The sequence below is a fragment of the Oncorhynchus tshawytscha genome, linkage group LG15 (genome assembly GCF_018296145.1).
Source record: "Oncorhynchus tshawytscha isolate Ot180627B linkage group LG15, Otsh_v2.0, whole genome shotgun sequence".
NCBI classification, from domain to species: Eukaryota; Metazoa; Chordata; class Actinopteri; order Salmoniformes; family Salmonidae; genus Oncorhynchus; species Oncorhynchus tshawytscha.
In genome coordinates, this window is record NC_056443.1 from 1,567,447 (window position 1) to 1,588,572 (window position 21,126).

At 43.3% G+C, this 21,126-nt stretch overlaps 1 protein-coding gene across 3 annotated transcripts in view; it reads left to right on the forward strand.

The window, feature by feature from the left end:
- Positions 1-21,126, forward strand: part of LOC112267804 (apoptotic peptidase activating factor 1) — a 76,278-nt gene that overhangs the window by 27,944 nt on the left and 27,208 nt on the right. For all 3 annotated transcript variants that reach the window (XM_042297878.1, XM_042297879.1, XM_042297880.1), the window contains 2 exons: positions 7,104-7,229; positions 8,613-8,759. In XM_042297878.1, coding sequence (XP_042153812.1) covers positions 7,104-7,229; positions 8,613-8,759 — 273 coding nt within the window. The remainder of the gene's footprint in view (positions 1-7,103; positions 7,230-8,612; positions 8,760-21,126) is intronic.

Here is a 21,126-nt window from a genome sequence, read left to right on the forward strand (position 1 = left end):
AGGGCTACCACCAAGCAAGCAGCACTATGAAGACCAAGGAGCCCTCCAAACAGGTCAGGGACAAAGTTGTGGAGAAGTATAGATCAGGGTTCGGTTATAAAAAATAAAAAACTTTGAACGTCCCATGGAGCACCATTTTAAATCCATTATTAAAAAAAAAAAAAATGGAAAGCATATGGCACCACATCAAACCTGCCAAGAGAGGGCCGCCCACCAAAACTCACGGACCAGGCAAGGAGGGCATTAATCAGAGAGGCAACAAAGAAACCAAAGATAACTCTGAAAGAGCTGCAAAGCTCCACAGCGGAGATTGGAGTATTTGTCCATAGGACCATTTTAAGACTTACACTCCACAGAGCTGGGCTTTATGGAAGTGTGGCCAGAAAAAAAATTGTTTTGTGTTCGCCAAAAGGCATGTGGGAGACTCCCCAAACATATGGAAGAAGGTACTCTGGTCAGATGAGACTAAGGAAACTTATGTCTGGCGCAAACCCAACACCTCACCCCAAGGACACCATCCCCACAGTGAAGCATGGTGGTGGCAGCATCATGCTGTGGGGATGTTTGTCATCGGCAAGGACTGGGAAACTGGTCAGAATTCAGGGAATGATGGATGGCGCTAAATACAGGGAAATTCTTGAGGGGAAACCTGTTTGTCTTCCAGAGATTTGAGATTGGGACGGAGGTTCACCTTGCAACAGGACAATGACCCTAAGCATACTGCTAAAGCAACACTTGAGTGGTTTAAGGGGAAACATTTAAATGTCCTGGAATGGCCTAGTCAAAGCCCAGACTTCTATCCAATTGAGGATCTGTGGTATGACTTAATGATTGCTGTACACCAGCAGAACCCATCCAACTTGAAGGAGCTGGAGCTGTTTTGCCTTGAAGAATGGGTGAAAATCCCAATGGCTAGATGTGCCAAGCTTATAGAGACATACCACAAGAGACTTGCAGCTGTTATTGCTGAAAAAGGTAGCTCTACAAAGTATTGACTTTTATGCCCGCTCAAATTTGAAGTTTTTTTGTCTTAGTTTTTCTTGTGAAACAAACAAGAAATATTTTGCATCTTCAAAGTGGTAGGCATATTGTGTAAATCAAATGATACAACCCCTCCAAAATCTATTTTAATTCCAGGGTGTAACGCAACAAAATAGGAAAAATGCCAATACTTTCGTAAGCCACTGTATACACACATACACCCACTGTCTCTTTCTGTCTGCTATCATAGGTCAAAGCCAAACCCTGAGTCTGATCGTCTTTGTCTGATAGAATAAAAGACTGAAGGTTTTTGTTCCACTCGTCTCTCTCCTCTGTTCCTTTCTCTCTCCCTTCCTCCCTCTGTCTATTGACCTTCAGATGACTACGAGATGTTGTGCCAAATAATCACTTTTTAATCATCTACCATGTGATGTTCTCTCCAAGCATGAAAGAGAGAGCGAAAGAGGGAGAGAGATGGACAGACAAAGACGGAGACAATTTGCTAAGAACATTGTGTTCTTGTAATAAACAGAGCAAAAACTAGGAAAAGCTCAAACCAAGTTTATTCACCAAATGGGTCAGATAGCTGAACAGACAAAGACATGTTCCCACCAGCACAAGTGTATATATATTCCCCACTTTAGGTGGTCGTCTCCTTTTCTCTAAACATGACATATTTAATGGTAGGCAGGAAGGTAAGTGATGTGGGTAATAAACTGTTCCTTCTCCCTTAATGTGACCTGACCTAGGCCCCGATTCCTCACTAATCCACAGCTCTCCACCCTTATCAATGACCACAACCATGTGATTGCCTTTCCCTTACTCAGTAACAGTCCAAGCCCCTGGCTCATATCCAACCTTAATTGACCCCACCATATACATTCCTCCTACAGATAACCATTCACTTCTGGTGTAGCAAGTATTTCAAATTACAACCCAACAACTGAAACCAGACTGTGGCCCTTCTCCTTCCCATAGGATACCATGACGTCTAACAATAACACGTCCTAACAGAACATAAACGTTCCCCTCTCTCCCTCAGTACCATGAACAAGGATATTTCAAGAACCCAACAATTAGATGTACTTTACATACTGATGGGATTAAATTCAAATATGTTTACACTACCTTGTAGTTTACCAATAAAATGGGCAGATGGTGAAGTAGACCTACTTCGTATTCACATCTCAAAAAATATAAATGAAATTACCACAATTAATTTCAATAGAAAGTTAGAAAAAATAGATATTATTCTGTAACCATGGAGAGGTAAATACTTGTCTATTTATGGAAAAATCACTTTAACACTTTGGTCCTATCACAGTTTACTTACTAATGGCACTGCCTACTCCAAACGACGCGTTTTTAAAAATCATATGAGCAAAAAAAAATTCATTTTATTTGGAATGCTAAGCCAGACAATTTAAACGTGTCTATTTATATAATGAGTTTGGGGGGCTAAAATGATTAAATATTACATTTTTAAACCTCTCACTAAAAGCATCACTCATGCATAAATTATACTTCAACCCAAAATGTTTCTCCAATAGATTACTAAGAAAGGCTCATCCTTTGTTAAAAAAATAGCGTCTTCATAAAGATTACAACTTCTCATTTCCAACGAATTGAACAGTACATTTTGTTTAAAGTGTCGCCCTTTCTTAAACAAGACATGCAAAGCTGGTTACAATTTCAGTTTTATCCTCCAGAAAAGATAAAACAAATGTTATGGTTAAACTCAAATATACTGATTTAATAAAAAAAACACATTCTTTATGGATTATTAATTTTAATGGTATTATATTTATGAACAATATGACTAGAAATGGAATTATGTCACGTGCAGCTATCGAAAATATATAGGAATATCTGCTCAATCCTAATTTACAACCAACTGATTGCAGCACTACCACAATGGAGGAGGCAAGTGGAAAAGGGAGAAGGTAGGGAACTTGTTTGCCTGCCATATATTAAAGATACAAATAGGCTGAAAAGGAATTGGCGTAAATAGAAAAATATACCACTTTCATCTGAGGACAAAAATGTTGACAGCTGTGCCATACAGGATGTAAATAAATGGGAAGAGATTTTTGACGTACCGATTCCATGGCACATGGTTTATGAACTGGTACAAAAAACAACACTTGATTCAACACTTAGAGCTTTTCAATTTAAATAATTATATAAATTCTTGCCAAATGGGGCATACAACAACCTCAGCTCTGTAGATTTTGCTGCGAAAAGACAGAATCCCTAGATCATTTATTCTGGTATTTCACCTATGTAGCTCGTTTCTGGTCACAGGTTCAGGACTGGTTAAAAAATCACAACATTAACCTTGCAAAAAGCAGTGTTGGGCAATTTAGAAAGCCGTAGTCGGTCATTAAATAATATAATACTAGTAGGAAAGGTTTTCATCTTTAGCTCACAATCTGTGGATACTTTACGATTTAGAAAGGTAAAAAAATGATGTAATACATCACAGTAAAATTTAAAAATATCTGGTAGATGGAAACCAAACGAGGGTGGTCTATGGTGATAGGTGGGATGGGCTGAGGGGTGGTCTATGGTGATAGGTGGGATGGGCTGAGGAGTGGTCTATGGTGATAGGTGGGATGGGCTGAGGAGTGGTCTATGGTGATAGGTGGGATGGGCTGAGGGGTGGTCTATGGTGATAGGTGGGATGGGCTGAGGAGTGGTCTATGGTGATAGGTGGGATGGGCTGAGGAGTGGTCTATGGTGATAGGTGGGATGGGCTGAGGGGTGGTCTATGGTGATAGGTGGGATGGGCTGAGGAGTGGTCTATGGTGATAGGTGGGATGGGCTGAGGAGTGGTCTATGGTGATAGGTGGGATGGGCTGAGGGGTGGTCTATGGTGATAGGTGGGATGGGCTGAGGAGTGGTCTATGGTGATAGGTGGGATGGGCTGAGGGGTGGTCTATGGTGATAGGTGGGATGGGCTGAGGGGTGGTCTATGGTGATAGGTGGGATGGGCTGAGGGGTGGTCTATGGTGATAGGTGGGATGGGCTGAGGGGTGGTCTATGGTGATAGGTGGGATGGGCTGAGGAGTGGTCTATGGTGATAGGTGGGATGGGCTGAGGGTGGTCTATGGTGATAGGTGGGATGGGCTGAGGGTGGTCTATGGTGATAGGTGGGATGGGCTGAGGGTGGTCTATGGTGATAGGTGGGATGGGCTGAGGGGTGGTCTATGGTGATAGGTGGGATGGGCTGAGGGGTGGTCTATGGTGATAGGTGGGATGGGCTGAGGGGTGGTCTATGGTGATAGGTGGGATGGGCTGAGGAGTGGTCTATGGTGATAGGTGGGATGGGCTGAGGGGTGGTCTATGGTGATAGGTGGGATGGGCTGAGGAGTGGTCTATGGTGATAGGTGGGATGGGCTGAGGGGTGGTCTATGGTGATAGGTGGGATGGGCTGAGGGGTGGTCTATGGTGATAGGTGGGATGGGCTGAGGGGTGGTCTATGGTGATAGGTGGGATGGGCTGAGGAGTGGTCTATGGTGATAGGTGGGATGGGCTGAGGGGTGGTCTATGGTGATAGGTGGGATGGGCTGAGGGGTGGTCTATGGTGATAGGTGGGATGGGCTGAGGAGTGGTCTATGGTGATAGGTGGGATGGGCTGAGGGATGGTCTATGGTGATAGGTGGGATGGGCTGAGGGGTGGTCTATGGTGATAGGTGGGATGGGCTGAGGAGTGGTCTATGGTGATAGGTGGGATGGGCTGAGGAGTGGTCTATGGTGATAGGTGGGATGGGCTGAGGGGTGGTCTATGGTGATAGGTGGGATGGGCTGAGGGGTGGTCTATGGTGATAGGTGGGATGGGCTGAGGGGTGGTCTATGGTGATAGGTGGGATGGGCTGAGGAGTGGTCTATGGTGATAGGTGGGATGGGCTGAGGAGTGGTCTATGGTGATAGGTGGGATGGGCTGAGGAGTGGTCTATGGTGATAGGTGGGATGGGCTGAGGTGGTCTATGGTGATAGGTGGGATGGGCTGAGGAGTGGTCTATGGTGATAGGTGGGATGGGCTGAGGGGTGGTCTATGGTGATAGGTGGGATGGGCTGAGGGGTGGTCTATGGTGATAGGTGGGATGGGCTGAGGGGTGGTCTATGGTGATAGGTGGGATGGGCTGAGGAGTGGTCTATGGTGATAGGTGGGATGGGCTGAGGGGTGGTCTATGGTGATAGGTGGGATGGGCTGAGGGGTGGTCTATGGTGATAGGTGGGATGGGCTGAGGAGTGGTCTATGGTGATAGGTGGGATGGGCTGAGGGATGGTCTATGGTGATAGGTGGGATGGGCTGAGGGGTGGTCTATGGTGATAGGTGGGATGGGCTGAGGAGTGGTCTATGGTGATAGGTGGGATGGGCTGAGGAGTGGTCTATGGTGATAGGTGGGATGGGCTGAGGGGTGGTCTATGGTGATAGGTGGGATGGGCTGAGGGGTGGTCTATGGTGATAGGTGGGATGGGCTGAGGAGTGGTCTATGGTGATAGGTGGGATGGGCTGAGGAGTGGTCTATGGTGATAGGTGGGATGGGCTGAGGGTGGTCTATGGTGATAGGTGGGATGGGCTGAGGGGTGGTCTATGGTGATAGGTGGGATGGGCTGAGGAGTGGTCTATGGTGATAGGTGGGATGGGCTGAGGGTGGTCTATGGTGATAGGTGGGATGGGCTGAGGGTGGTCTATGGTGATAGGTGGGATGGGCTGAGGAGTGGTCTATGGTGATAGGTGGGATGGGCTGAGGGGTGGTCTATGGTGATAGGTGGGATGGGCTGAGGGGTGGTCTATGGTGATAGGTGGGATGGGCTGAGGGTGGTCTATGGTGATAGGTGGGATGGGCTGAGGGGTGGTCTATGGTGATAGGTGGGATGGGCTGAGGGGTGGTCTATGGTGATAGGTGGGATGGGCTGAGGGTGGTCTATGGTGATAGGTGGGATGGGCTGATGGTGATAGGTGGGATGGGCTGATGGTCTATGATAGGTGGGATGGGCTGAGGGGTGGTCTATGGTGATAGGTGGGATGGGCTGAGGGTGGTCTATGGTGATAGGTGGGATGGGCTGAGGAGTGGTCTATGGTGATAGGTGGGATGGGCTGAGGGGTGGTCTATGGTGATAGGTGGGATGGGCTGAGGAGTGGTCTATGGTGATAGGTGGGATGGGCTGAGGAGTGGTCTATGGTGATAGGTGGGATGGGCTGAGGGTGGTCTATGATGATAGGTGGGATGGGCTGAGGAGTGGTCTATGGTGATAGGTGGGATGGGCTGAGGGGTGGTCTATGGTGATAGGTGGGATGGGCTGAGGGGTGGTCTATGGTGATAGGTGGGATGGGCTGAGGAGTGGTCTATGGTGATAGGTGGGATGGGCTGAGGAGTGGTCTATGGTGATAGGTGTGATGGGCTGAGGGATGGTCTATGGTGATAGGTGGGATTTGCTGAGGAGTGGTCTATGGTGATTGGTGGGATGGGCTGAGGGGTGGTCTATGGTGATAGGTGGGATGGGCTGAGGGTGGTCTATGGTGATAGGTGGGATGGGCTGAGGGGTGGTCTATGGTGATAGGTGGGATGGGCTGAGAGTGGCTGAGGGGTGGGATTAAGGAGCTGAGGTCTATGGTGATAGGTTGGTAATAATTGGTAATACGTTGTTTACGTTGTTTGGTAATGTATTATTGTTATGTGATTGCTTTATATAAAAGTATCATGTATGTATGTATATGTAGCAGAAAAGCTGTAAAAAAAAATATATATATATATATATATATATTTGTCCTCCGAAGAGGGGCGGTGGTGGATGGGTTAATAAAATGTAAAAATAGCATTATGGTATGGGCAGTATCATCTATCAAAGAGCAGCCGGGAGGCTTTAATTGATGCCAGGCTTCATTATCAGTGAGTTGAGCTACCAGACTAGCAGCATAGAGAAACAATAGACAGTTAGGCCTTCAGGGGAAAAGGAAATTATTCAATTTAATTAACCAAGGCACTCTGCATATAGAAGTGGCCTAACCCAAATTGCTATGGCATGTTCAAAATAACATATTTGAAAATGTTTTATTTTCGACAAACTTTTGTAACCTCTGACCTCCTGTTTCTCCTCTCATTGGCCCTCAGGTGTGGAGCAGTGCATCGTGGGAGTGCGTGCGCCTGTTGAACGGCCACCAGGACTGTGTCCGCAGCTGCCGCTTTTCTTGGGACGGCCGGCGCCTAGCAACCGGCGACGACAACGGAGAGATACGGGTGGGTAGGGATAGAGGGATGGAAGTTGGGGTGAGTAAAGGAGGAGGGAGGGAGGGAGGAAGGAAGGAGTGAGTGAAGGAGCATTAGGAGGGAAGTTGAGGGTTAGGGAGGGGTAAGTGAAGGAGCATTAGAAGGAGGGAAGTTGAGGGGTAAGTGAAGGAGTGAGCACATGAGTGAAGGAAGGAGCAATAGAAAAATAGAGCGAAGTGCTGCACCTCTAAAGAGACGGAGAGGAGGATGTGGAACAGGTGTGCAGGGGGGATGAAGAGGAAGGAAGGAAGGAAGGAAGGAAGGCGGAGGAGGGGAGGAAGTAGAAGACAGTTAGTCAGATTGAATCCCTAAGGCTCTGGCATCTGCATAGATCCTAGAGAAGGAGAGAGAGAGGGAGAAGGGATGATGGAAATGAAGGGAAAGTGGGGTAAGAGAAGAAATGAGAGTGGGCAAGAGGGGATGATGGAAAATAAGATCAATTAAAGAGAAGAAGAGGGAGAGTGAAAGAGCGGGACAGACTAGGGCCTGAAGAAATGAGAGCGTGACAGAGGGACCGGTCTGTTCCTCTACAATCACATTGTTCTTCTACCAGCTGCTTTCCACAAACTATCCCTGACTGACTAGTACATTTGGACTACCTGAAAAGTAATCTAATGTCGACGAGTCCACATCTCATGCCTCTTCCCAGGTTCTAAAACAACTGACAAACTTATATTTTGGAGTGAACTGTCACTTTAAAATCATGTCATGACATGTCAATCATGTCTAGTCAATCATCCAGGGTTGTGTTCATTTGGCACCAAACAGAAGGAAACTGACTTAAACCACAAGATTGAATTACAGTACATAGAGTGGAATATATGCCCCTCTTGTTTCTATGGAAACACTTGAGTCATTCTCAATGAATCATGCAAGGTGTTAAATATAGCATGTTCTGTGTCCTATATAGACAGGACAGTATGGCTCATGGTTGTTAGTTGCATAACTCCAGTATTAAAATGGAGGGTTGTTTTATGTCTCTATGGGCCTTTATCAGTGAAAGTAGTCATTGATTGAAAGGTAAAGTTGAAAAGCACAAGATACTGTAGCATTCAAGGACTGGATTATTGCACACCTAACTGTAGACTACTGTATGTCTAAGGTTGGTAGTCACCTAGATGGCCATGTTAGAAAATACTAAAGTAGCCCGAACAGTACATGAGATATTTGTTATTTTAGTTTGTAGTTCTGGTTGGGGTTAGATATTTTATGGCCGTCTCGTCAAAAGGTTCCTAAGATACCAGGTTGATAATAAGTTCATAGCTGTCATACACCCCACCATTTATAACTACTAGGTCTCATTCATTTCTCTCATTTTTTATTTGTTTGTCTCATGCGTGTCTCGTGTCTCAGCTGTGGAACGTGAAGGATGGTACTCTGCTTAAGATCTGTTCCCGTGACAACAAGGACGCCATGGACTCTCTGCACGGAGGCTGGGTGACCGACCTGCACTTCTCCCCAGACAACACTGTGCTGCTGTCTACAGGAGGATACATTAAGGTAGGAAACACACACACACATGGAGAGACACACACACACACAAGCATGTAAAGACAAATAGATGCGCGCGCACACACACACACACACACACACACACTAATGGGAACAAACAGAAGTTTGAAGCACTATCGACCAGAGCCCTTGTCCCCCGGGGATTACATCATCACTGCCTGGTTAAAAAGCCAATCAGAGCCCAGCTGAGGCTGACCCCCAGGTGATCCTTCTGTAAAACTGGAGGTAATCAGAGAGGAGTAACAGACACATGCCGCAATCCAATCAAGTTTGGAGGAGGATGAGATATGAAATCTCACTCACACTCTCACTGTGACTATTGCTTTGGGAGTACTATAAACCTACTGTAAACCTACTGTAAGAAAGCTTGGGGGCATTACATTTAGCATACGTGGGTGGGCGTGGATGGGCGGGCGGGCGTGTGAGTGGAGCGAGAGGGAGTTTCTTGCCTGAGTGATTTCAGGAAAATTCAACAGCCACATTCCTTATCTCGCTTGTCTCTTCCGCTCTGAATTCTAAAAGCCTCCACTAAATGTATGAAGTATATTATGCCTGTGATTTTAACGTACATTGGATCAATGTGATGGATGTTTTATTTCTAATTCTTCTCAACACATCAACTCTCATTGCTTGGCTCTTTTTATGTGATATTCAAGAGTTTGTTTGAATCAAAGTGGTTGCCACGTATCTAAGAAACACAAAATAAATTGACTGCATGTCAATTTCAAACTTCTCTCGCAGTTGTTAGCTAGCCTTTTTTCTTTTTTGTCTTCATTGGGAAGATTCTAGTTTCTATTGATGAGCCCCTGGTCATTAAGCCCATTGTGATCAGTAAATGTGTTAATGAGTCAACTCCATGGATACTAATGGAGAACTTAACTAGACTTAATGAGTCAACTCCATGGATACTAATGGAGAACTTAACTACTAGACTTAATGAGTCAACTCCATAGATACTGATTGAGAACTTAACTACCAATTCCATCATTACCTCCTGATGACACTCGCTCTTATCCAGAGTGGTAGAAGGACAGAATAACTCTTCATCACTCTATCACTTCCTCTTTCCACACTTCCTTTCTTTCTCCTGAGGCGCCTTGACTTGATGGATCTGAGCATGTGTGGATGTAACGAGCAGTGATTGATTATTATGCCTGTCTGCGCTGAAGAGGCGAATCCCTTGTAATGAGCGTTGATTGATTTATCGTGGGTGAGAGGTGAGCTGTCAGTCATAATAATTGCCGTGGCAGCTGTGTATTCATAGTTAAACGATGGCTAATTTAGCCTGGGGAGACGTGGGGACAGAATAAATAAAACGGACTAATTGCATCTGTATGTATTACAGTTTTTTTCGATTGCTAAACGACAGTGGGCACAACTGGAGTCACATGTGCAAAACTCTAACTACAGTCTGCACTACCAACAGTCACCTGAGCTAAACAGTTCACATCACCTGCAAAACTCATTCCAAGCAACACAACTCTTAACACATGGCTCAAAACACGCTCAGTGCAGCCAAACACTATGCACAACCCTCACTGAGATAACACACACTGTCACTCAGAACACACTGAGAGTAAAAACACTAGCATCAAACACCAATACAGAAAATACAAACTTTTCATCTTTACAGTTTGAACAATTTCAGTGACTTCATACAAAGTAATATTTTCTTCAAAGAAAAGAGTGACATTCTTTCACATGATTTATTAAAATTTTTAGAACATAATTCTTTAAGGTAAATGAAAATTAGCAGTTGGTTCAATAGTCTGTAGTAATTTACGGAATTACAGTAATGATAAAAAAAAGGTAGAAACTAAAAGTACATACTGTAATTCGAACAAATAATTGAGGGGCTAATCCTGCCTCTCTCTAGCATCAGGCCACAGGTTTTCTTCAACATCACATCTAATGTTTTCTCTTGCCATGCACCTGGGGAAGAACCTTCTGGAGTGCCTTATCCATCCCTGGCAGTCCTCTGGACTCGTGTCCTCACATCCGGCACGCATGGCTTCCAAAAGAGACATTTGGTCATGTGGGTGGTGACCAAACACTTTCCACCTCCAGGCAGAGAAAAACTCCTCTATTGGGTTGAGGAAGGGTGAATATGCAGGCAGGTACAAAACCATAAATCTGTGATGTGCTGCAAACCAATCTGTGACAGCTGCAGAGTGGTGAAAAGCAACGTTATTGCAAACTATGACAAAACCTTGGGGGTTTCTTACTGGCTCCCCCTGTTCTGCTGGCACTATCTGAGCATAGAGCTGTTCTAGGAAAGCTATAAGCCTTTCTGTGTTGTATGGGCCAATGAGTGGTGTGTTGAGAAGCAAACCATCATTGGCCATTGCAGCACACATGGTGATATTTCCCCCCCTTTGGCCTGGAACCTCCACAGTGGCCCTTTGACCTATAACATTCCTTCCTCTGCGCCGTGTTTTGGCAAGGTTAAATCCAGCTTCATCGATAAATACAAATGAATGTGGTCTTTCCAGTGCTTCCACCTCCATTACTCTCTGAAAAACAGTAAGTGCACAGTTTTACTGTAGAAATGCTAGTGTTTTTTTTTACTGTAAATATTTTGTATAGCTGTGTACGTAACCTCAGACGTCTTACCTGGACATATTGGTATCTTTGATCTTTTACCCATTCACTGTTTCTCTCGAACAGTACAGTGTTTCATTGTAACTTGGTGTTTCTTTAGGACTCGAGCAATAGTTGTTGTGCTGACAGAATTAAAATTTTCAAATATATCATTATCAGCCAGCACTCTATCTTGAATCTCCCGCAGTTTTATTGCATTGTTTACAACAACCATGTCAACAATAGCATTTTCCTGCGCATCTGAAAATATTTTTCCTTTTCCCCCTGTTGGGGGCAGCCTTTGGGTCCTGTTGTAAAAATATATTTTACAGTCAAACTTACTGTAATATATCTGTGTAAATATTCTATAATTGCAATAAAAAATAGATTCCTGTAATGTTTTCATTTACTGTAAGGATGTAACTCTCACCTGTTTGCATGATGGAAAATTCGCATTACAGATGCCACTGTGGATCTTTGCAGATTGGGTTGCACCCTCAACCCTGCCTCTCTCAATGAGAGACCATGGTTCACGACATGGTCTATAAGTGTAGCCCTTATTTCATCTGAAATAACAGCTCTTTGTCTTCTTTGTCTTCCTCCACGCATCCGCCCTCTTCCTGCCACCCTTCTCCCTCCACGAACCCATCTTTCTTGTTCCATTTCCAAAATGAGTCTTTCTGAGCTCTACCTATATACACTGTAATATGTGTGTGTGTTCACTAACAAGTCTAAAACAAGACACCTGCTTAGCCTTTCAGCTGCAATTGCAATCAGCAGTGTTTGAAAGGCACAAGGCTGAAATCTATTCCGTTTTGAATGTGTGGTTCACAGTTTTGACAGCAGTGTGTTAGCATTTGAACAAAGTGCTGTAAATCCACAGTGTTGTGCAGGTTGTGGTTAAAGTCGTGGGATAAGTGTGTAGAGTTTTGAAAACTGTGTTCAAGCAATGAAAAACGAACTAGAGTTTGGTCCACATGAACTGCTGCTGTGCAGACTATAGTTAGTTTTGCACATGTGACTCCAGTTGTGTCCACTGTCGTTTAGCAATCGAAAAAAACTGTAACAGTGGGCCATATTCAATCCAAACCTGTATCCAGATTTCAGCTGGAAATGATTACAAAATATACAGCACTGGAACAAAATAAGAGACCACTGCAAAATGATCTGTTTCTCTGGTTTGACTATTTATGTGTTTGGGTAAAATGAACATTTTTGTTTTAGTCTATAAACTACTGACAACATTTCTCCCAAATTCCAACTGAAAATATTGTCATTTAGAGCATTTATTTGCAGAAAATGGAAACTGGTCAAAATAACAAAAAAAGATGCAGTTTCAAATCTCAAATAATGCAAAGAAAATAAGTTCATATTCATGTTTTAACAACACAATACTAGTGTTTTAACTTAGGAAGAGTTCAGAAATCAATATTTGGTGGAATAACCCTGATTTTCCGTCACCGCTTTCATGCGTCTTGGCATGCCCTCCACCAGTCTTTCACATTGATGTTGGGTGACTTTATGTCACTCCTGGCGCACAAATTCAAGCAGTTTGGCTTTGTTTGATGGCTTGTGACCATCCATCTTCCTCTTGATCACGTTCCAGAGGTTTTCAATGGGGTTCAGGTCTGGAGATTGGGCTGGCTATGACAGGGTCTTGATCTGGTGGTCCTCCATCCACACCATGATTGACTTGGCTGTGTGGCATGGAGCATTGTCCTGCTGGAGAAACCAATCCTCAGAGTTGGGGAACATTGTCAGAGCAGAAGGAAGCAAGTTTTCTTCCTGGACAACCACATTCACGCGTCCTTCACAAAGACAAATCTGCCCGATTCCAGCCTTGCTGAAGCACCCCCAGATCATCACCGATCCTCCACCAAATTTCACAGTTGGTGCGAGACCTGGTGAGGCCTACAAGCCACAGTGTCTTGCACCCACTATGAAATGTGTCTTTGTGGAGGACGCATGAATCAAGCCACATACAAAACTTTCTTCCTTCTGCTCTGACAATTTGGGGTTTTGATTGAGTTAAGGCCTAGTTTGTACTGTAGCCTTGTCTTCCTGAAGAAGACCATGTCTTTCCAAATGTTGATTTTGTATCACGCTGTATGAAAACTAACTTGAGGAAGCAGCCAACAGTGAGAAGAACTTATCATTACAGACATGTGTGTTCAGTAGAAGTGGTGCTGTGATGTTGATTCAATAAAGCTAGTCTCCCTGATGTCTGTCAACCCCTATCTGTCTCCTCCTTATGGCTTCGTGGAGTAACTTCCCACCACAACACTCACACTATCTTTGTCTTGCTATATTTAAAGGAGATTCTCTGTCTCTCTGTCTCTCTCTCTCTCTCTCTCTCTCTCTCTCTCTGTGTCTTGCTCTCTCTGTGTCTTGCTCTCTCTCGCTTTCTGTGTCTTGCTCTCTCTGTGTCTTGCTCTCTCTGTGTGTCTCTCTCTTCATGCACTCTCCTTTTATCTGTCTCTGTCTATCTCTGTCTGGTCCATACAACATGTATTATCAGGTAGTGTAATTAAAAGCAGCATGGTGTGTGACCCTCTGGGAGCTGTTCCATTGCTTCCTTAAAGCCTCTGAGACACCAGGATAGGACATTGTGTGTGTGTGTGTGTGTGTGTGTGTGTGTGTGTGTGTGTGTGTGTGTCAGGGAGTGATCAGGTGTTTTGGGGGCAGCTCTCTGAGTGAGGGTGTAATATCACACTGACCCCCATCACTCCTCTGTTCTCTGCCCGATAATACCTCACACAGCCTGTCTTACACCTGGGAGACAGCCCCCAACGCACAGCTATACATCACACAGTCTGACACACACAGATACACAAACATGCAGACACGCGCAGACACAGCTATGCACATAGGTACACTCAGAGAATCAGCGGGACCTCACAGATTCAGCATGAGTTGCTGTGAGACAATCTGTCATAGTGCCATGATCCACGTAGAGGTGGGATGTGTGAAGAGGCTCATCCTGACGCGCGCACACACACACACACACACACACAGCAGGAGACCCCGAGTAATTCACACAGAGCGCTCATACTTACAGAAGCTTCATATCTTCCTCCTCTCCCCTACACCTCCACTGTTGCTAAGTCAACACTAGTCCTTAGGATTGAGGAGACATAGTATACATCCCAAATGGCACCCTATTCCCCTATTTAGTGCACTACTTTTGATCAGGGCCCAACTCGCTCTGGTCAACTGTATAGGGGAAAGTGCACCATTTGATATGCGACCACAGACCAATACCAGTCAATACAGTACCAGTCAAAAGTTAGAACACACCTACTCATTCCAGAGTTTTTCTTTATTTTGACTATTTTCTACTTTGTAGAATAATTGTGAATACATCAAAACAATTAAATAACACACATGGAATCATGTAAGTGTTAAACAAATCAAAATATATTTTATAGCCACCCTTTGCTTTGATTGACAGCTTTGCACACTCTTGGAATTCTCTCAACCAGCTTTACCTGGAATGATTTCCAACAGTTTTGAAGGAGTTCCCACATATGCTGAGCACTTGCTGGCGGCTTTTCCTTCACTCTGCGGTCCAACTCATCCCCAGCCATCTCATTTGGGTTGTGGTCGGGTGATGGTAGAAGCCAGGTCATCTGATGCAGCACTCCATCACTCTCCAAGAATCACTCTCCTTCTTGGTCAAATAGCCCTTACAAAGCCTCGAGGTGTGTTGGGTCATTGTCCTGTTGAAAAACAAATGATAGTCCCACTAAGCACAAACCAGATGGGATGGCATATCGCTGCAGAATGTTGTGGTAGCCATGCTGGTTAAGTGTGTCTTGAATTCTAAATAAATCACTGACTGTGTCACCAGCAAAGCACCATCACACATCCTCCTCCATGCTTCACGGTGGGAACCACACATGCAGAGATCATCCGTTAGCGATCATCCGTTAGCGGAGATCATGCGTCTCACAAAGACACGGCGATTGGTACCAAAAATCGCAAATTTGGGCTCAGACTAAATTATTTTAGATTTTTTTTGAGGCTGGTAACTCTAATGAACTTATCATCTGCAGCAGAGAGAACTCTGGATCTTCCTTTCCTGTGGTGGTCCCAGTTTCATAATAGCGCTTGATGGTTTTTGCGACTGCACTTGAGGGAACTTTCAAAGTTCTTGACATTTTCCGCATTGACTGATCTTGTCTTAAAGTAATCATGGACTGTCTTTTCTCTTTGCTTATTTGAGCTGTTCTTGCCATTATATGGACTTGTTCTTTTACCAAATACAGTTGAAGTCGGAAGTTTACATACACTTATGTTGGAGTCATTAAAACTCGTTTTTCAACCACTTCACACGTTTCTTGTTAACAAACTATAGTTTTGGCAAGTCTGTTAGGACATCTACTTTGTGCATACACAAGTAATTTTTCCAACAATTGTTTAGACAGATTTATTTAACTTAATTCACTATCACAATTCCAGTGGGTAAGATGTTTACATACACTAAGTTGAGCTTGTAAAATTCCAGAAAATAATGTCATGGCTTTAGAAGCTTCCGATTAGGCTAATAGACATAATTTGAGCCAATTGGAGGTGTACCTGTGGATGTATTTCAAGGCCTACCTTCAAACTCAGTGCCTCTTTGCTTGACATCATTGGAAAATCAAAAGAAATCAGCCAAGACCTCCAAGTCTCCAAGATAAATTGTAGACCTCCAAGTCTGGTCCATCCGTTGGAGCAATTTCCAAACGCCTGAAGGTACCACGTTCATCTGTACAAACAATTGTACGCAAGTATAAACACCATGGGACCACACAGCCATCATACCACTCAGGAAGGAGACACATCGTCTCCTAGAGATGAATGTACTTTGGTGCGAAAAGTGCAAATCAATCCCAGAACAACAACGAAGGACCTTGTGAAGATGCTGGAGGAAACGGGTACAAAAGTATCTATATCCACAGTAAAAACGAGTCCTATATCGACATAACCTGAAAGGCCGTTCGGCATGAAGATCAAAGAAGCCACTGCTCCAAAACTGCCATAAAAAAGCCAGACTACGGTTTGGGTACTTTGCTGCAGGAGGGACTGGTGCACTTCACAAAATAGATGGCACCATGAGATGGGAAATTATGTGGATATATTGAAGCAACATCTCAAGACATCAGTCAGGAAGTTAAAGCTTGGTCGCAAATGAGTCTTCCAAATGGACAATGACCCCAAGCATACTTCCAAAGTTATGGCTTAAGGACAACAAATTCAAGGTATTGGAGTGGCCATCACAAAGCCCTGACCTCAATCCTATAGAAAATGTGTGGGTAGAGCTGAAAAAGTGCATGTGAGCAAGGAGGCCTACAAACCTGAATCGGCGCTACTACATGATTCCATATGTGTTATTTCATTGTTTTGATTTCTTTACTATTATTCATCATTGTAGATTGTAGTACAAATAAAGAAAAACTCTGGACTGAGTATGTGTGTCAACTTTTGACTGGTACTGTAGGTGCAATCACCAATCTTGATAACCACACAGTATTTAATTTATCATTATATTACTTTTTGATGCTTTCCAATACAATATTATACAGGACTATATGACTCAACATAGTGCTCTATATTAGTACATTACTCTTCTATAAAAGACTAATGCAAGGAATGGAATGTTGAGTTTTCTCAATATTCCAAAATACAGTGCTTTGCGAAAGTATTCAGACCCCTTGGATTTCTTCACATTTTATTGTGTTGCAAAGTAGGATTGAAATGGATTGAATTTTGTTTAAACTTTGTCAACAATCTAAGCAAAACACTCTTTCAAAGTGGAATAATTTTTTCAAAAATGTTTTCAAGATTAATAATAAATAAATAAATAGTTAGTTGCATAAGTATTCAGCTTCCTGATTCCATGCATGTTAGGTGTTTCTACGTCAACAGAACATGTATGTGGGTATACACTGTATGCTCTGTTCTCTCAATATACCTACATACACTGAGTGTACAAAACATTAGGAGCACCTTTAGACCAGCCTCATTTCGTCAGTGCATGGACTCTAGAAAGTGTCAAACATTCCACAGGGATGCTGGCCCATGTTGACTCCAATGCTTCCCACAGTTGTGTCAAGTTGGCTGGAGGACCATTCTTGATAAAACTGTGATAAACCCAGCAGTGTTGTAGTTTTTGACACAAACCAGTGTGCCTGGCACCTACCACCATACCCCGATCAAAGGCACTTACAGTGGGGCAAAAAAGTATTTTAGTCAGCCACCAATTGTGCAAGTTCTCCCACTTTAAAAGATGTGAGAGGCCTGTAATTTTCATCATAGGTACACTTCAACTATGACAGACAAAATTAGAAAAAATATCCAGAAAATCACATTGTAGGATTTTATTTGCAAATTATGGAGGAAAATAAGTATTTGGTCAATAACAAAAGTTTATCTCAATACTTTGTTATATACCCTTTGTTGGCAATGACAGAGGTCAAATGTTTTCTGTAAGTCTTCACAAGGTTTTCACACATTGTTGCTGATATTTTGGCCCATTCCTCCATGCAGATCTCCTCTAGAGCAGTGATGTTTTGGGGCTGTTGCTGGGCAACACGGACTTTCAACTCCCTCCAAAGATTTTCTATGGGGTTGAGATCTGGAGACTGGCTAGGCCACTCCAGGACCTTGAAATGCTTCTTGCGAAGCCACTCCTTCGTTGCCCGGGCGGAGTGTTTGGGATCATTGTCATGCTGAAAGACCCAGCCACGTTTCATCTTCAATGCCCTTGCTGATGGAAGGAGGTTTTCACTCAAAATCTCACGATACATGGCCCCATTCATTCTTTCCTTTACATGGATCAGTCGTCCTGGTCCCTTTGCAGAAAAACAGCCCCAAAGCATGATGTTTCCACCCCCATGCTTCACAGTAGGTATGGTGTTCTTTGGATGCAACTCAGCATTCTTTGTCCTCCAAACACGACAGGTTGAGTTTTTACCAAAAAGTTATATTTTGGTTTCATCTGACCATATGACATTCTCCCAATCTTCTTCTGGATCATCCAAATGCTCTCTAGCACACTTCAGACGGGCTTGGACATGTACTGGCTTAAGCAGGGGGACACGTCTGGCACTGCAGGATTTGAGTCCCTGGCGGCGTAGTGTGTTACTGATGTTAGGCTTTGTTACTTTGGTCCAACCTCTCTGCAGGTCATTCACTAGGTCCCCCCGTGTGGTTCTGGGATTTTTGCTCACCGTTCTTGTGATCATTTTGACCCCACGGGGTGAGATCTTGCGTGGAGCCCCAGATCGAGGGAGATTATCAGTGGTCTTGTATGCCTTCCATTTCCTAATAATTTCTCCCACAGTTGATTTCTTCAAACCAAGCTGCTTACCTATTGCAGATTCAGTCTTCCCAGCCTGGTGCAGGTCTACAATTTTGTTTCTGGTGTCCTTTGACAGCTCTTTGGTCTTGGCCATAGTGGAGTTTGGAGTGTGACTGTTTGAGGTTGTGGACAGGTGTCTTATTATACTGATAACAAGTTCAAATATGTGACAGTAATACAGGTAACGAGTGGAGGACAGAGGAGCCTCTTAAAGAAGAAGTTACAGGTGAGAGGCAGAAATCTTGCTTGTTTGTAGGTGACCAAATACTTATTTTCCACCATAATTTGCAAATAAATTCATTAAAAATCCTACAGTGTGATTTTCTGGATATTATTTTCTCATTTTGTCTGTCATAGTTGAAGTGTACCTATGATGAAAATTACAGGCCTCTCATCTTTTTAAGTGGGAGAAATTGCACAATTGGTGGCTGACTAAATACTTTTTTGCCCCACTAAATATTTTGTCTTGCCCATTCACCATCTGAATGGCACACACAATATATGTCTCAAGGCTTAAAAATCCTACATGAACCTGTCTCCTCCCCTTCACCTACACTGATTTGAAGTGGATTTAACAAGTGGCATCAGTAAGGGATCATAACTTTCACCTGGTGAGTCTGTCATGGAAAGACCAGGTGTTTGTAATGTGTTGTACACTCAGTGTATATGTTCATTCTCTCAACAGACCCACATATAGTGTGCCTTCATAAAGTATTCATACCCCTTGACTTTTTCTACATTTTGCTGTGTTACAGCCTGAATAAAAAATAGATTACATGTAGATGTTGTCAGTGGCCTACACACAAAACCCCATAATGTCAAAGTGTGTGTGTGTGTGTGTGTGTGTGTGTGTGTGTGTGTGTGTTTTTTACAGATTTATTCCAAATGGAACGCAGAAATCTAGTGAGACAAAGTATTTAACCTCTTTTAGTTATGACCTCTTTTTGTTAAGCCTAAATAAGTTCAGGATTAAAAATCTGCTAAACAAGTCACATAATAAGTTGCATGGACTCGCTCTGTCTGCAATAATAGTGTTTAACATATATTGTTTTAACGACTACCTCATCTCTGTACCCCACACACAATTATCTGTAAGGTTGAGCAGTGAATTTCAAATACAGATTCAACCACAAAGACCAGAGAGATTTTTGAAGGGTGCCTATTGGTAGATGGGTGAAAAGAAAATAGCAGACATTAAATATCTCTTTGAGCATGGTGAAGTGATTAATTATGCTTTGGATGATGTATCAGTACACCCAGTCACTACAAAGATACAGGCGTCCTTCCTAACTCAGTTGCTGGAGAGGAAGGAAACCGCTCAGGGATTTCACCATGAGGCCAATGGTGACTTTAAAACCGTTACAGAGTTTAATGGTTGTGATAGAAGAAAACTGAGGATGGATCAACAACATTGTAGTTACTCCACAATACTAACATAATTGACAGTGTAAAAAGGACGCCTGTGCAGAATAAAACATATTAAAAAACGTGCATCAAGCTTAAGTAAAACTGTAAAAAATGTTGCAAAGTAATTAATTCACTTTTATTCCCGAATACATAGTGTTGTTTTGAGAAAATGGTTACAGACCCAACAACATTATATAGTAACCCTTCCTCATGGTTACAGACCCAACAACATTATATAGTATCCCTTCCTCATGGTTACAGACCCAACAACATTATATAGTATCCCTTCCTCATGGTTACAGACCCAACAACATTATAGAGTATCCCTTCCTCGTGGTTACAGACCCAACAACATTATATAGTAACCCTTCCTCATGGTTACAGACCCAACAACATTATATAGTATCCCTTCCTCATGGTTACAGACCCAACAACATTATATAGTAACCCTTTCTCGTGGTTACAGACCCAACAACATTATATAGTAACCCTTCCTCATGGTTACAGACCCAACAACATTATATAGTATCCCTTCCTCATGGTTACAGACCCAACAACATTATATAGTAACCCTTTCTCATGGTTACAGACCCAACAACATTATATAGTATCCCTTCCTCATGGTTACAGACCCAACAACATTATATAGTAACCCTTCCTCATGGTTACAGACCCAACAACATTATATAGTATCCCTTCCTCGTGGTTACAGACCCAACAACATTATATAGTATCCCTTCCTCATGGTTACAGACCCAACAACATTATATAGTATCCCTTCCTCATGGTTACAGACCCAACAACATTATATAGTAACCCTTCCTCATGGTTACAGACCCAACAACATTATATAGTATCCCTTCCTCATGGTTACAGACCCAACAACATTATATAGTATCCCTTCCTCATGGTTACAGACCCAACAACATTATATAGTATCCCTTCCTCATGGTTACAGACCCAACAACATTATATAGTAACCCTTCCTCATGGTTACAGACCCAACAACATTATATAGTATCC